This window comes from Aquila chrysaetos, chromosome Z (genome assembly GCF_900496995.4).
Source record: "Aquila chrysaetos chrysaetos chromosome Z, bAquChr1.4, whole genome shotgun sequence".
Lineage (NCBI taxonomy): Eukaryota > Metazoa > Chordata > Aves > Accipitriformes > Accipitridae > Aquila > Aquila chrysaetos.
The window spans coordinates 59,299,960-59,316,746 of NC_044030.1; the positions used below are offsets into that span (position 1 = coordinate 59,299,960).

Genomic DNA, 16,787 nt, shown 5'->3' on the forward strand with positions numbered 1-16,787 from the left:
AGAGACTGGTTTAGCCATTGTTAAGCTCCCTATTCTGTGGGTTGCCTTTTCATGGTGTTGTAAGTTTTCATTTTCCTTTATCAGCAAGGGTCTGTAGTCTTTTTCTCCTTCAAATTATGTGTTTAAAAGACATGTTCTTATTTTTGTGGACAGTGCAAAAGTTAATTTTTGTCCTTTATGTTTTTTAATGTAACAAGCTACCTGTTATGCTGGCATACAGCAAAAAAGATATACTTAGACTTCAGTTAGAATAGTTGCTTGCTTTGATAAATTCTTGAATTTATAGCTTTTTTGTTCTACTAGAATCTATTGTTACATAAAATTATATATATCTATTGAAATTAGAAAACTTGGCTAGAGGGTACGTTTTGGTTTGGTTTTTTGCTTTGTTTTTAATTTCAGTAGGGAAGTAGCATCAGTTATACACCCATGATATTTGCTGTCTCTTCCTGCGGATACTTTTGAAATACACTTAACTTGTCAAATGAATGCTTGGATAGGCTTGGAATTTAAAATTTGGCAGATGTTATGATCTTTGTGACTAATTTTTTCTTAAAATTTAATCAAAGATGTGATTGCCTTCTAGGCTTCATTGTTTTTTTTTCAAGCATAGCTGAATGCATAGCTATCCAGGTGATTTGAGGGTTGTTCAACTATATTATAAAACTACAAGTACTTGTAGCTGTGGGGTTTTTTTCTCCCCTCTTACCTTCTCTCCCCCTGCCCCAGCAAGGGAAGGGGAGAAAAAAGGTTTCTAGAATTACATAATGATAAAGCCTATTAGAAACATTTTAAAATCACAATTTGAAAATATTTGCATTGATCTGCTTAGGTTCTAAAATCAAGGTTAATCTGTTATATAGCAGAAATATAGCTCTTGTTAATCATTAAATAAGCTTACCTGATTATTTTTTTTTAAACTTTTTTTTCCCCCATGATCTTACAGTAATGGGACAAGATGGTTGTATTGTGTGATGAGATTTTAAAATGTTGTTCTTTCTAGCTGATTTCATGCCAATTTTGGGAACCAACCTAAACCCTGAATTCATTTCTGTGTGTAACAATGCCACCTGGGCAATTGGAGAAATCTCCATCCAGATGGGTAAGCTTTATTTTTTTTCCTTTGAATCTCTACACATTTAGCATGGTTTGTCTAGGTGTTTTGGGGTGTTTTTTAATGATACTTTCATGTTAAAACTTAGATTAAATTTGAGATTCTTATCCTTGTTATTAAGTTCAATGTATCCGATCTATTTAGATGATGTATATTAATGAAAGATTCAGAAGAAAATGACGTTTTTTTTTTTTTTTTTTTTTTTTTTTGGCTGTTCCAGGTATAGAGATGCAGCCTTATATTCCAATGGTGTTGCACCAGCTTGTAGAAATAATTAACAGACCCAACACACCAAAGACGTTGTTAGAGAACACAGGTACCCAAAAACTGAACCATACGTGGTGAAGGGAATTAGATTTTTTCATAATGATTTAAAAAATTGCATAGGGGAACCACACCAGAACTGATTTTATTGCTATGTATTTGGCTTTTATAAGCAAAAGCAACTCTGTTTTGCAGAAGTTCTTACAAGTCTCAGTCTTGCAGCAAACCATGTATCATATATCTAGATTCTTAAAGTTACTGCTTTCTCACTTTTATAACATTTATTATATTTATATATCATCTGTTTAATTAAGTATTCTCCCAGTTTTATTTATGTATTGAATATGACAAATATATGCAGTAACACTATAAGACATAGTTCACACTGATTTTAATCTATGCATGTCCTTACATGTGTACTGTATATATATGTCTAGTGTTTGAAACAAATGTAATTGGCATATATAAAACAAATAATGAACTCTTTGAATTTACAAAAAATACACTTTTTTTTTTTAAGATAAACTTGTAATACCATGCACAAAAATCTAGATCTGTGATGGCAGTTTTACCACAACATAACTGAAATTATGTATAACTTCTGTTACCTGGTCACTTAATAACAAATTTCTGAAAAGAATTCTAATAACGGCATGCATGTTTTATGTTCTGGCCCACAGCTTTGCCTTCCAAATTGGGAGCAATCCCCAAATGCCTTACTGAATCGGAATTTCTGAGGCTTGTTTCTTTTGCATTTATAGAGGGCACGTTCTGGTATGAAGAGCACCTTCCATACTTCAGCAAAACTGTATTAATAATTTGACAGGTTTCTGGTTTACTATTTTAGTAATTGAGAATCTTTTTTTTTTTTTTTTTTTTTTCTGTTTGGAAACTAACTGTCTTGTAAGAAAATGACAGTTTAGTCATTATACCTGACATGATTGAAAATGATGCAAATTCAGTGGTACAGTTATATTTTTTGAGCTAAGCAAGAGATAAATTGGAGAGAGATTTTCAATGCATATTTTTCCTCTGGTATTCTTTAAACTTAAAAGCAGCACTTTCTCTGCCCCCCTCCCCTTACCCCCATTTAGTATGGAAGGTGAACTTGAAGGAAAACTTACCTAGTTGGCTGGCATATTATAGGTACTATTTTTTGAAAAGATAATTTTGGAGCAAATACCTACTTGTTGTGAAATATACCATGGGGTAGTATAGCAATATAAATTTTCTTTCCCCCTGACCCTGCCCTGACCCCCTTCCTCTGCACTGATGGATGTGTAATACCTGTAACTGAGAGGCATCCAGTACTTAAATGTTTGCTTCCATCATTGTTAGAGAATTTTTGGAAGCATCCAAACACTGACTTTTGTTTTTTTTATTCTCTTAATAGTTACTTTAAATGTGGATGCATAACTGCAAATAAATGTTGAGTGTGGTGTACTTATAATAAGTTTGTTGTGGGATATTGTGCTGCATGCCACTAGCATGTGCCAGAATATTACTGTTTTCTGCTTTAGCTTGCTATGTAATGAGCTATGAAAACACTTCTATGGAAACATGAGGCCACCTTAAGTAAAAGTAATCGCATAAAAAATAACCAGTACATGCCAAAAAGTTGAGCTCTGACAGAGATTACTCTTCTTGTACAGACTGTAGCTGTGAGAATTTACAGATGAAAGTGTATTTGCACTTGAAAGTAGCACTTCAAATGCAGTTTTATAAGTTATATCTACCGAAAATTTTAGACGCTGCATATGGAAATTGATTAACATCAGGGCAAAACAGTAGATTACCAGTAAGCTGCAGCTTTCATGGAATGAGTAGATTTAAAACCGCTAGTATATCCTACACCAAACTTTTATTGGAGAAAGCATCATCTGCTTTATTGCATGTTTCATGAAACTGTTCACAAATGCCTGTTAATTAGAGTGTTGCATAGTATGTCCCTTGAACATAGGTTTCCTTTCTCTGCTTCATATAAATCTGCTGGATTTTAGTATTATTCATGTATTTTGCTTCAAGTAATCCTGATACATTATTCCCCACCCTCTCCTTTTTCTAAAGATTAATCTTTCGTGAGTTGAGCAAACACCATTAAAACACATTTGCATTATGATATTTTCTTCAGTCTGTCCCTCAGAACAAAGGACCAAACTACCTAATCATGTGATGAAGCAATTTTGCTTTTCTTGTGTCCTTATGACTTGGTATTGGAAGTCAGATTCTTACATGACTTCTATGAGGATGCCTTTTGTGAACAGGACAAATATTGGGATTAAAGAATTAATTTTCTGCAGTCAGTTGCTGTGAGTTAGCAACCACTTCAAATTAAATTCTCGATGAGATTATTAAGACAACAAATATTTGGTGCTCTTTGAGAAGTGTTTCATCTATTAAGCGTTTTCAGATAGACCACAATATTTTCCATGTAGAAGTATTTATAAATGTATTTTTACTGGTAGAGTACATCTATTAAAATCTTGAATTCTAAATATCGAAAAAATAAAATGTTTAGAATACTTGATACCTAAAACTGAAAATGGTTAATTCCTTTTTATCGAGAGTATCCATAATAGTACATTTGAATAAAAACTTCAAAATGTGTTGTAGGTAAATTACTGAAAGAGATTACTCTGAAGAGGGCAGAATGACTGCTTACATCAGAAAGCCTTTGGATTTTAAATTGTGTTTTTGGTGTTCTCTCATTTACTTCTTTAATTTTTCTTTTACCCTGGAGAGTATACCATATATGTTGCTGCCTCTTATTTAGGGGGTGGTAATAAACAGCACTGGTGAAATCTTATGTTTATTATCATACACAGATTCTGTTGGTTTCTGTTTCTGAGTTATTTGTTGTTTTTTCTTTATTTTTTCTCCTCCCCCCTCATTTGCTCATGTCTTGGTTGGCGTTTGGTGGTGTATAACCGTGATTGCGTTACCTTAGCAATAACAATTGGTCGTCTTGGTTACGTTTGTCCTCAAGAGGTGGCCCCCATGCTACAGCAGTTTATAAGACCCTGGTGTGTATTATTCAATCTTTTTTTTTAATTCATTTTTCTTCACTCTCTTTCTTTCTTTCTTCTCTCTATCTCACTTTTAGATATATTTTCAGTTGGTTACAAAATCTCAATCCTTAATCATTGCCAACCATGTGACTAATCTTGTCCTATCAGGTTTGTGAGTTTTTAGTAGCACCGTCATGTATTCTTTATGTTGTGGCTAACGACTAATTTATGCATGGGATAAGATTGTCACATGCTTGCTGTGTTAAAGCTTGACTATGAAAGAGCATTTTAAAATCCACCAGAATGATAATACAATGCATGCAAATACTGTAAAATTTAAACCGTGCATTACTTTACTTAAAATTCAGTCTGAGGCTTGAATTGCTGTAAGGAATATATGTTTATAGATTTGTTACATATAAAATAGCTTGCTTGCTGCTGTAAAAGTTAAATAACTGTTCTGTAAGTGGTATCTGACATAATTCATACTGTGATAGTAGTATATGTTCCGCTTCTAATAATGATAGTTTCTATAAATAATTCAGATACATGTTTCTTTTGTATTTAATGGAATACAGGTCACACTTTGTAACTGTATATAGTGCAACAGGAGAACAAGATTCTGGAGATGATGCCTAATGGGAATATGCTAGTAAAGACTGTGTGCAACAAGTGTTTTTCTAAGTGTTCAAAATAGTATTTCAGATTGTCTTATCAGTGTGACTTATTCCATCAAATACTGTCATCTAGTTCTGACTTGATTGAATAAAAAGTAATAGAGTTAGCTAAGTTTTGCTCTCCAACTTGCTAGGTGCACCTCTCTGCGAAACATAAGAGACAATGAGGAAAAGGATTCAGCTTTCCGTGGGATATGTACCATGATCTCCGTCAACCCCAGTGGAGTAGTCCAAGTAAGATCCATGAATAGATCTTAACTTCTTTTCTTTACTCATGTGAAATTTAGTGAAAGCTGTATATGGAGTATGAAAAAGTTTAGCTTCATGTGATTCCCTGCAATACGTGATGTAGTTTTATTCTGCGGTCAAGGAGGCCAAAATGTTTGTATTTCAAATGTTACGTATCGTGATGCTGCAGTAATTATCATGTAGCAAAGGAAAGGAGAAGAGTATTGTTAAATTCAGGTTTTGTCTTTTACTTAAAAGAATATGTAAATAATGCACTTTGATTAAAATAACTCTGTTTTGATACTTCTGTTAGGTTGTGGTCAGTATCTGTATGAAAATATAAGGCAAAAGTTGACATACTTAAACCTATTTTCTAGATATAACCTAGGCTTTTAAAACAAGAAACAGAACAAAAACAGTAACCACCCCTTCATTGTTAAAACTTGGGTAGGGAAGATTCTGTTTCAACTTTGGATATATTGCTTAAATAGTCAATTTGACAAGGAACCTGTATCTCTTTAAAATAAATGGTACATCTAAGGAATAGAATATGACTTGCTCTTTAGTCTCCACACCTCCAAAGTAAAGCTGTACCATATTTTCTAAGGGGAAAATGAAGGTGATTTTCCCTCTCCTCTGCCTGGAATTCTTCCTGAAACACAAGAATTGAGCCTCTACCTTGTTTTAAATTTTCAGTTCATTTCACTTATGTCTTATTCTGTATTTAGCATTTCCTTCTTCTGCTGTCCATTTGCCCTTTCACATAGCTTAAGGGGAGGGGATAATTAAGAACTCTTTTCATTATCCAATCTCTCTTTCTCTGTAGTTGTTATCCTCAGTTCCTACCCAAAAACATGCATATCATCAACTTAATGATTAAAGACTGGTGTTTTAATGGTGTAGTAGGAGGTATGCATGACAGCAAATGAACTGAGTATAGGGATTTTGGGGTGGCTTTAGTTTTGAACCTGTATGATAAACATTCTGTGTGTCCCAGAAAAAACTTCTGGCTCTGCTTGAAGAAATACAACAGCTTTTTTCCCTAACTGGAAATGCGTGAGAGAGAGAGTGTTGCAACTGTGGTCTTCAGTTTGTTGCTTGTTATTAAGGTGATTAGTTCTTGAACTTGGTATGTGTAGTGAAAGAATTAATGTTAGACAAGTGTGGTGTGGGAGAGGAGAGCTGTTTTTTTTTTTCTACACTGTGGTTTTACTTAATCAAAAACCTGGTTAAATAAAGCTATTCCTACACTCAGCTATTTCTGAACGCTTAGTTGTACAATAACTTACCACTATTGTCTGAACTAACTGGAAAATAAATACGTTAAAAAAAAAGCAGTTGTGAATTAAGATCAAAGACCCTGCATAGTTCATAGAACGAACATCAAGCGTTGTTTTCAGACTTATACATTGACATTTCTAACCTATGTGATTGTTTAATCTTATAGGACTTTATTTTTTTTTGTGATGCTGTTGCATCGTGGATTAGCCCAAAAGATGATCTCCGAGACATGTTCTGTAAGGTGAGGTTTCTAATATAACAGCATATCCTAATGGTGGTTGTTTTGGATCCTCTGGGTTTTTTTCTTGCTTTCTATTTCCACTGTTAGCACTTAATGTATTTGTGGTTATGGAGGGTTCTTTGCCAGGTCATAAATTTTTAGACAAAGCAACATGAAAATCCTGACTTTTTTTTTAACCTGTATTTTCTTATATACATTTGGGTTATTCCAAAACTTTTTTTAACAGTATTGAAAAGTTCACTTGAGATCTTACTTGAAGGGATAATTATCCTCAAAGAGCTTTTCATAATGTACAGCCTACTATGTTTTGCCTGCATTTGGAAGAACAGGGGGATTTATACCACATTTAAGACTTTTTCTAGAAAAAGAGATTTGTATGGTTCAAGACTTTTTTGCCACAAAGATGCCTACTTTTTTGGAGAAATATCTAGAAAATTGCAAATGAAAAATATTCCAGTGATATCCCAGTGTGTTTCTCTTACTCTGCTGAAAATGAGGGTTGGGGATTACTTAATCCTCCTTGGAATCCCTCTTGGATGAGCAAGTTTCAAGAAACTAATGTGCAGTTATACCCAAGACTACATCCCTAGACAAAGTGTCAATAGAATTTAAGCAAAAGTGCTGTTTGCGTTGTGTGAAAAAGGCAAAAAAAAACCCCACCCAGAATGCGATATATTGTGTTTTGGCACTAGTGTCATAGATTTAAAAAAAAAAAAAAAAAAAAAAGTGAAGAAACTTATTTCAGTTTCAGGAACAGATGCTGTTAGTGTTCAGCAGTGTGGCTCCCCTCATAAGTTGTAAAGTGAAATCTCTGGCTTTAGGAAGGATGTATGTCAAAAATTCATGATACTCCTCTTAAAGCAAAAATGGAGCATATTCCTAAGTACTTACTAGGATCATGGGTCAGTATTGGCACTTTTGCTTGAAGTAATGCTATGTGTGACCATCAAAACAGAAGCTAGAGTTTTTGTATCCCATCTTTAAGAGCAAAGACAGAAATCCCACTGTGCTAGTTAACCTCTCAGATCACTGGTCTCCTTCAAAGGAACATCAGGTCCAGGATATGCACAGCTCTGAGTACTCTAACATCAGCAGAAGGAAACAGCAAATATGTACAAGCTTAAAAGAAAGTCCAGGATGCTGTCTGTGATGAATGTTCAAAGCAGCCTTCAGTGCATGTTTCTGCACTGGTCCTTCAGCATTGAATACTTGCTTCAGTAAGTTAGGCTCCTCTTTTCCAGGTTCTTTCCAAGCTATCCATGTGGGATCTAATGCATTCGAACTAGACACAATGTTTCTTGGTCACTTGGCATAAGGACATCCTTGCTTTGTAAAGCGTATTCTTTTGTGCTTTTTGCCATGCAAGAAAGGAGACAAAGCTTTCTTCAAGTGATGGTATACACGGTTTTTAGATTACTTCCTCATGAATATATGACTGCTGTAGTCCAGTTAGATGTTTTTCCAACAATAATTATGCCTATCAGGAACAATGGAAAAAAATGGATTTTCCAGTGTTTCTTGTATTGTATTGGTTTTTAGCACTAGAGCTGAGAGGGCAAATACCACTTCCAAGAGCATGAGTAGATGAGCTGCCAGTGTTGAAATCTGACACATATCCTCAGAATTTTATCACTTACTATAAAAGCAGGGTATCTGAAGACTGTAGCTGAAGCTCACTTGCTAAAACTCTACTGGAAGATGATTTAAAAACTGTTCCTTTTGTCATACTTGATTCTTAGATTTTCTGTAGTTTCTTGGCAGCTGGCTAATCTGACTCTTTGGGTTAGGAAAGAGAGGTGAACCTGCTCGTGGAAGGTCTCTTTTCAGGGAGAAAAGCAGTAAGTTAACTGGTGACACTGTAATGTCATTATCGGTACATCCTGTTTAAGAACAGCTCTGCCTGACTCTGTTGTGTTGAGGGTGAACTCAGTACCATGAGCTTTAACTTTACTGTTCCACAATTCAGTATAACTGAATTTAAAAAAGAATAACAAAACTTCAGACTCTCTTGGTATAATCTTGTGTGAGGAGGAGCTATTTCATCTGCTTTTGTCTTTTCTAATGTTTGCCTTTTAACCTGCTGTTTTCAGACCTAACAGTCTAAGACTTTTTTGATAGTATCATTTAATTTTCACAGTTTTGAGTTAATTTATTATGTTGGAATGTCTAGACTCAAATGTGTAGATTTTTTTTTTTCCTCTTTTGCTGTCTTTTGCCACCGACTGTGGATCCCTATTCTTTCAAAACACAAAAGATTTTAACAGCTTCCTTTTTAGTGACAGTTGTCTTACAGGTTCCATGGAAAAAAACAGAGCTCTCATAGGATGCTTTTGTATTTGTGCTAGAAATTGGCAGGTATTCATTCTGTCAAATGCTGGCTGCAGTTTTGGCTCAGCTTTCTTCCCACAACATATTACACATTTAAAAAAGAAGTATGTCACCCTTAAAAGAAAAAAACATTTCAGCTAAGACAGACATTACTAGACTTCCTTTGTTTCTTAGTAGCATTTTGATATTAAATTGGAGAATTCAAATTGACAGATGTACAATCCAGTAGTTTCTGGCTTACTGCATATGTTGCTAGTAAATAATGGATCCTCAGTTTAGTGATTATCTCAACTTCCCCCCTCTCATTTGTAGATTCTTCATGGATTTAAAAATCAACTTGGGGATGAGAATTGGAGGCGTTTCTCTGACCAGTTTCCTCTTCCCTTAAAAGAGCGCCTTGCAGCTTACTATGGAGTTTAACCTCATGCACTGTAGCTGCAGTCCCATAATTAGAGGTAAGCACACAAATCTTCCTTGCTAAACAGAGCTGTATAGCATACTTCTTCCCTGTTTATATTATATGAAACATAATTCATCAGACTAGAATTTTTCAGATACACTGGATGAGATATCTTTCCTTACAGTAAGAAGGGAAAAAAAACAGTTGACAGTATACCTAAGGATGGTAGCTGTAGCAAAAGCAGTTGTCTGACTGTTATTTTATTTTTACAGAGAGAGAAAGAAAAAGAAAGAAAAAGTGAGTGTATGATACACACGGTAGTTTGTCAAGATAAGGTTGATAGTGTAGGTATAACAAAGTGCTGGTTCAAGTTTAATAAGCCAAGTGATGAATATGATTCTCAAGCCATCATAGTGGCTCCCTTATGTCTTATGAATTAGTAGATGGCAGATGTGGTCTAAGCAGGAATGTTCCTCTAGGGTAGGAAAGCAAGTTTGTTATCACACTTTAGCCATGAGAAGTCCGATATACTCCTAACCAGATACTGGATGATCTTTGCACTGAATAAAGGATGTTACGCTAATCTGTAACTCTACAGTAACCATAGAGCTTGACGTTCTGGGGAGGCTGATGTGTTTATTATTGCTATGTTCCATTTTGTGCACCAATTCAGAATAGTTACAGTTCTGTGCAGAGAATGATTCAACTTTAGCAAAGAACACTGATAGTAAATTCCAGAATAGTTACATTATTATACCACCTTGCTTGGTATGCCATCTGTGCACACTGTATAAAGCAAATTTCCCATGTGTGAAGTAGTGTGATACTGTGAAGAGATTATACTACCCAGAAAAGAGGAGGAATTAAGTTTATTCATTCAATCTTTGTATAAATTTGAAACTTGCTGTAGAATTTTTGTAATGAAATTAGGGGAGTGGATCATGCAATTCTGTTTTATTGTTGAATGGACAACTATTTAAAAGTCAGCCTAAGATTTTTTTCAAAGGCAGTGACATAAGAAATCCTGTTTTAATTACATGTTTCATCTGAACAACAGATTAAAAATTAATCAATTTCAAACATCTACATATTTATCAATGAGGGCATTTTAGGTCTGACATAAGGGTGTTCTCTCCCAATGAAGAGGAATCCAAAGTGATAAAATTTTGCTATTATTCTCAGTTTGAACTGAGGACACACTATGGTTATTTTGCTTAATCTGCGTAAAAGTGAAGTTGTTAGGTCAGTAGCAGGTATGTTTAATATTTTTTCTCAATGTCATAACTACCTCATAATTTTGTGCTAAAAATGGAAAAGCTTGTTAGAATATATAGGACTACTTTTATCTTAAATCTAAGCTTAGCCACAACAGTGGAACTGTCAATGTAGCTTTAAAACATACCTTGTCATGAATAATAATTTAACTGATATAAATGGGATCTTTTCTTAACAGACTTAAAAGGGAGAATCTAGGCATAAATTTGTTTTTAAGTTAAAGGTTGGCACCTACTGCTTAAAAAAGGCAAATAAGCTCTTCGTTTATGCACAGATCTGTCAGTTAAGGTTCAAGGTGAGATTTAATTATACCTTTATCTTTTGCTTTTACAGGTCCTTCAGTCTGGGAGACTATGAGGGAGCCTCTGCACCCAGGGAAAATGTTACCCTTTACTGGGGGGAAGGGTAAACCAGTAGGGAATACAGTACAATCCCAACCCTACTGGGAGGGGTGGGAGGGAGGTGTTGCCGTCACTGTATTAAGTCGATGTTGGGAAATGTTTTAACATCTGGAGCCTTTGTGGGTGGAAATCTGTCTCCTATTACAACTCTGCACTGGATGTGAAGAAGAAAAAAAAAAAAAAAAAAGGAAAAAAAAAAAAGAATCTAGTCACAAAACAGCACATTCTGGAATATTGTGGGGAATTGTACCAAAATAAGAACCATATAATTGAACCATAGGGATACGTAAAGAGGAAAACTATTTTGCGCACAATAGAGGAAACCTAAGAATGGGGGTCACAAACAGTAAAAGGCTTTCTTTTTTCTTTTATGTTTTTTTTAAGTAAGGGTTTTCTACATTATTTCATCCTGCTTGATGGGATTCCTAGGTATTTGCATGTTAATGAAGAACTACACAAATGAAGTTAGTACAGTTAAAATGCAGCTTGTGTCTGTATTAGGAGCAGGCACTTGCAGTGTACAATATAGAAACCCCATCGTAAATTAATAAAGGTTGGCTTGGACAAAAGGAAGCAACCTGCAAGCTGCCAAATGAGTCGCTCCTTTTGTTTTTGGGGTAAGGGGAGGGACACTTCAAAGGAAAGATTGACATTTAATTTTTACATTAAAAAAAGAATTAAAGTAGTGGATATGATTTGATTATTGTACTTCATTAGATTTAATTTCTAGAGTAAGGTATTATTCTTAACCTGCAGTTTAAGGTTCAGGCATGTGTTCTGGCTCATAGTGATCAGAAGTCATTTAAATTAGTGGGAAAGTAGCATGCTTGCATCACATAGAGTGAAATTGGTATACATTTACCTATGTTGCGCCAGTTTTGTGTTGCAGTTTACCAATTCAATATAGCCCTGCATTTAAAATTCCTTTTTCAGATTCTGTGGATTTTATTTTTATTAAGACTATAGATATAAAGTACTGTAGTTAACAATTAGGCCTTGAAATACCTTTTTAGGATCTGTTAAGAATAAGATTGATATTGTATTGTGTGTAACCTGCACAATGTGGAAAGCTGATATAGCTGTGCAAAATATTTGCCTCTGTGCTGTCAGTGTGATGTGCTTTCTGCATGGTTATATACTAGTGATTTTATCAGAATCTCTAAAAATGAGTTACATGATAAGACCCGTTAAAGGCTGCATAAATGTTAGTTGGCACGTAAAGACAATTGTAGAAGTTGATGACATGATTGCTATATTTGTGTTTATTCCCATTCAACATATTACCTTCTATGCTTTCTTTTTTGTTCAAAGCATGATCTTAAAGAGATGTTTAAGTTAATGGATGTAATGCAGGGTATCTACACTGTATCGGCGCATGTTGGTGGCCCTTTGTGATGTAGTTAAATGCACAAGGGTGCAAGTTTAAAGCTACAGAGTGAAAGTTGGTTTGGATCCTCTTCATTTCATTTGTTTAGCTTTTCTGTTGTGTTTTTTTTCTCTACTTACATGTATTCCTGTGAATAAATCCTTGTTAAGTTAACCCTTTACTTTTCCTTCCATGTGTATTTTCTTATGTACTGTGAATGTGAAATCCTAACTGGTACACTTGATCTTGTGTCCATCTGAAAGTGGCAAGTCTTTAATAATTTAGTTTGCCTAAAGAGTATCCCATGATGATAAAGGAAAATGGAGAGATTTTTAACTCTGCTGGTCAGAGGTGAAGCCACACCTTTCCATTTTTCAAGTGCTGCATAATTAATCTGCAAAACAAAATTAAGCCATAACAGCCTTTTTGTAGATTTAGTTTCTCACCTTTGCGTTGCAGAATGGATACTGGATAACAGTTTGGGGGTTTTTTTGTTTGGGTTTTTTTTTTTTTTTTAAGAACTTGCTCTTCTTTGCATGGTTCTGTTCTTTGACTGTTGAATGATTTAGCCATTGCACTGAAGTTTGAGCTGTGTGAGTGTGAACTTAAAAATGCTGTTCAAAGAGTTTTGATATTTTTTTTAATGCATGATAACATGCATGTTTTACATGCCCCCCACCCCTGTTTTTTTTGGCTTTGCAAATTTTAATGGATTATGCCTGAAGAATAGTTTGGACAGGTACTGTATGAAGTACATTCAGTAATGCTAGTACATAGTGTTTATTCAATTTGGTCAAAATTGCGTGTGATAACTTGCTTTCAAATTACATTGCTTTAGTAGCAAATACAAAATTCCTTCTTAGCTAATAACTCTGAAGTAAATTAGTAATAGTCACTAAAACCACTTTAAAACCAAATTCTGGAAGGAAAAAACCCTCTAATTTAGCAAGGTGGGGGGTTATTTTAGACCTAAACTTGCTTTGATTTTGAGTGTGTCTGAACATTAGGGAAGAGTTTCAGAGAAATGACATTGAAAAAATTGTAGAATAGAAAACCTACCCAAAAAATACTGTAGCATAACTGCTAGAATCTGAATTTAACTAAACTTCTTAAATTTCAGAAAGCCCCTTTAACCAAATAAAACCACTCCACCTCACCTTGGATTAGCTTAGAATGCCACTTTTGTACATACATATTTTAATAGGTATTTGTACAGATGTGAACTGATCTGGTATAACAGCAAAGAAAATAATTAAAATAAGGCAGAAGTAAACACTACTGACAAAATAGTCTTTTGTATCAGTAAGTTCTCTCATGGTATATTTTCAAGCAAATAAACCATATTCCTAACACATAATATAGCACAGAGATTTGCAGAAGCCATTTGGGGTATAATGTGAGGTAAGAAAAGTTCTGAATCAGTATTAACATAATTCAATTATTGCATCATGGGATATATAAAAAGCATCTTAATTCTTGTGGTGTAGTCTTGACAGTTCTTGAATGTTGACTGAATGTTTATACTGGTAGAATTGTGAGTTTGTCTTTGTTACATTCCAGTGTTTCTGCCTCTTGGCATGCTAAAAGCACGGCTGGCTTCATTTGCTCCTTACACACTGAATAAAGTGCTGTTAGTGTGCTAAACTACAGAAATAGCCGCTGCTAAGTAATGGTGTAGACTTTCTACTTGAATATTTTTGTTGTAGGAACCTCAGGAGGTCAGTGTTTACTGTTTTTATATATGCCTTTTTCCTGTTTTGAGTTTCCCTTTTTGAAGGATTCTGAGAGTGAACAAAAGCTGCTGATCAACCTAAGTTGGTAACAGAAAGTGTATTTAAAAACCTTATAAATGCATCTTTTTGGCAGTTCTAAATTGCTATTAAATTAGTCTTAAGTGAAATTCAATACTAAATTTTTTTTCATTACACATTCAGGAAACAGCTCGTTTCATTTAGGGAAAAAGATTAGAATAGTTTATTATTTTAACCAGTGCAAGCAAAAATAATCAATTTTGTAAATCTTTCCAAAGCTTGATTATTTTCTAAATCAGTGAATATGTATATATTTAAATTGTAATAAGCTAATTCTTATGCTTTAGTTTATTGATCCTTAAAGCTTGTACTTAAAAGGTCACTTTTAGAAGAATGGGTTTAAAATTTATAATCATTATAATTTTTAAAAGTTATGAAGTAGCATAAATTTTGTAACTAACAATATTGATACACACTGTGATTTTTTTTTTGTTTGTTAGGACTTTTATGTTAGCATCAATCTTAATTACTTAAACTGCATATATTGTATAATAGTGAAATGTATATTTTAAAACTTCAAATGGCTCTCCTCAAGCGAAACTCATTGCTACTTAGAAATATTCAAATACTAGCTTTATCTCAGGTGAATACTCTTGTACCCTTTTTGTTCAGAACACTTGGTAATAAAAATGTGTCTTAATTATATTAGTTTATGTATTTCATTTAGGCAGCTCCTCTGTCTTAAACTTACTCTAAATTAACCTTCTACTGTGGGACAATAATGACTTTTGCTTCACCTATTTTATTCATATTGAATGTATTAACAGATAAGGTGCAAAAACATTCTTCCCTTGGGGAGAATCCATCCATATTCAAACAACTGAAATATTTCTTGAAAAATGCTTTAAATGCAACATTATATTGGAAATTGTTTGTTTCAGATTTTTTTCAAGGAAAGAAGTTGCAACTTAACACTAATTGCTTCAATACTATCTCTTTCATGAGGATGATAGAGGCATAAAGCTTCTAAATAGGGTCTAAAGAGTAACTTTTTATCTTAGATAAAGGTTAAGCTCTACAGTGAAACGGCAAAACATCCTGCAGTTATCTCAGATGCTGATGTAGTTTGCATACATATTTGTTATATATTACATAAGTATATCCAGTAACCTCATCTTGAATAAATAAAGCTTGATCAGTAGCTGTGTATTTCACTCACCTATGCATTCTCCAGAATGACTTGCATCCATCAGTCTTCTAGGTATTCTTCTCCAATAGAAACTGGTTTTTGTCTGCCACTGATGCTTGCTTTTTGCACTTAATGGTTGGAGCAAGCCAGTTTTAGATTATTATTTTAAATGGGAAACTGAGGCGAGTACTCGTGTTGCTTGCCTTGTAAAGTATATTCTGCTAAAGTAATAAGGATACTTACTCACTTGAATGTACTTATATGAGGGAAGTTTGAAATGGCTCTATGATTCCCTGTATGGTGTTACAGTATACTTTAAGTAAGCCAAATCCACATCTTGAAGAATTCAGCGCTTACAGTAGAGCATCATTTTTCTATGAGCTGGTTCTGTTGTGCTACTTTTTCGCCTTCGGTATCTATTTCCTTACTTTGGGTGAGCAACAAAATTGAGAAGGCCTGGGTGGTTTTTGTGAGGACAGTGATTAGAAAAAAAGATTGGTATAAGCAGGTTCATTTGGCTGTTGAAATCTCTAGTGTAATATCTTTTTTCATGGGAAGAGATAGGTAGTTATGTTGTACATTGTCTGACTTACTAATACTAGACACTTCTAAAATTTTATATTGGATGCCATATACAAAATAGTTTAACATGAAAGATGACTGGATCTTTCTGCTGACAACTTAGGTTGTATGAGTTTTGCTTGAAAGCTTTAAATCTGATGTTTCTGTATCTGCCACAATGTTGGAATGTTTCCTTCAAACATATCCTCCTGCAACCTCTCAAACTGTACTAAATTGAGTGATATTTCTTGAAGTCTGCCTATGTGCTAACAGAACTTCATTTTAAATAGAATATGGTTTTAATTTTTGATAAGCTGCTGAATTTTAAAGAGTTTTTGGGGCCACCAAATATTTTGGATCATGCAGAGAATATATATTGTACTGTAGTAATTTTGTATTTACATTTGTATGATGTGACATAATAGATGTGAATGTTAATCACTGCTTGACTATGTTAATAAAGTTGTTTAAATATAGATGTTGCATTCCAATTTTTAATGAAAGATTAAAATTTCATGTTCAACTTACGTTTTGCCTGACCCAGTAGTGCACTCTTCTGGTTCACACATGTAAGTTCTGGAGTCTCTTGAATAAGGATTTTCATTTTACGCAAAAGAAAATGATCTTTGGATAGGTTAAGGTCAGTTCAGTTTAGGTGCTTCGTGCTGCTTGAGGACAGATCAAAGTAGAAATAGGACGTTTA

The 16,787-nt window shown here is 34.2% G+C and overlaps 1 protein-coding gene across 6 annotated transcripts in view; it reads left to right on the forward strand.

The window, feature by feature from the left end:
• Positions 1 to 16,560, forward strand: part of TNPO1 (transportin 1) — an 85,625-nt gene extending 69,065 nt beyond the window's left edge. For 5 of the 6 annotated variants that reach the window (XM_030003537.2, XM_030003536.2, XM_030003535.2 and 2 more), the window contains 7 exons: positions 1,004 to 1,102; positions 1,335 to 1,430; positions 4,326 to 4,401; positions 5,198 to 5,297; positions 6,739 to 6,813; positions 9,454 to 9,596; positions 11,150 to 16,560. In XM_030003537.2, coding sequence (XP_029859397.1) covers positions 1,004 to 1,102; positions 1,335 to 1,430; positions 4,326 to 4,401; positions 5,198 to 5,297; positions 6,739 to 6,813; positions 9,454 to 9,561 — 554 coding nt within the window. In that variant the 3' untranslated portion in view covers positions 9,562 to 9,596; positions 11,150 to 16,560. Of the gene's footprint in view, positions 1 to 1,003; positions 1,103 to 1,334; positions 1,431 to 4,325; positions 4,402 to 5,197; positions 5,298 to 6,738; positions 6,814 to 9,453; positions 9,597 to 11,149 lie in introns of those variants that run through there. The other variant, XR_005931532.1, reaches the window with a different exon arrangement.
• The last annotated feature ends 227 nt before the right edge of the window (positions 16,561 to 16,787 follow it).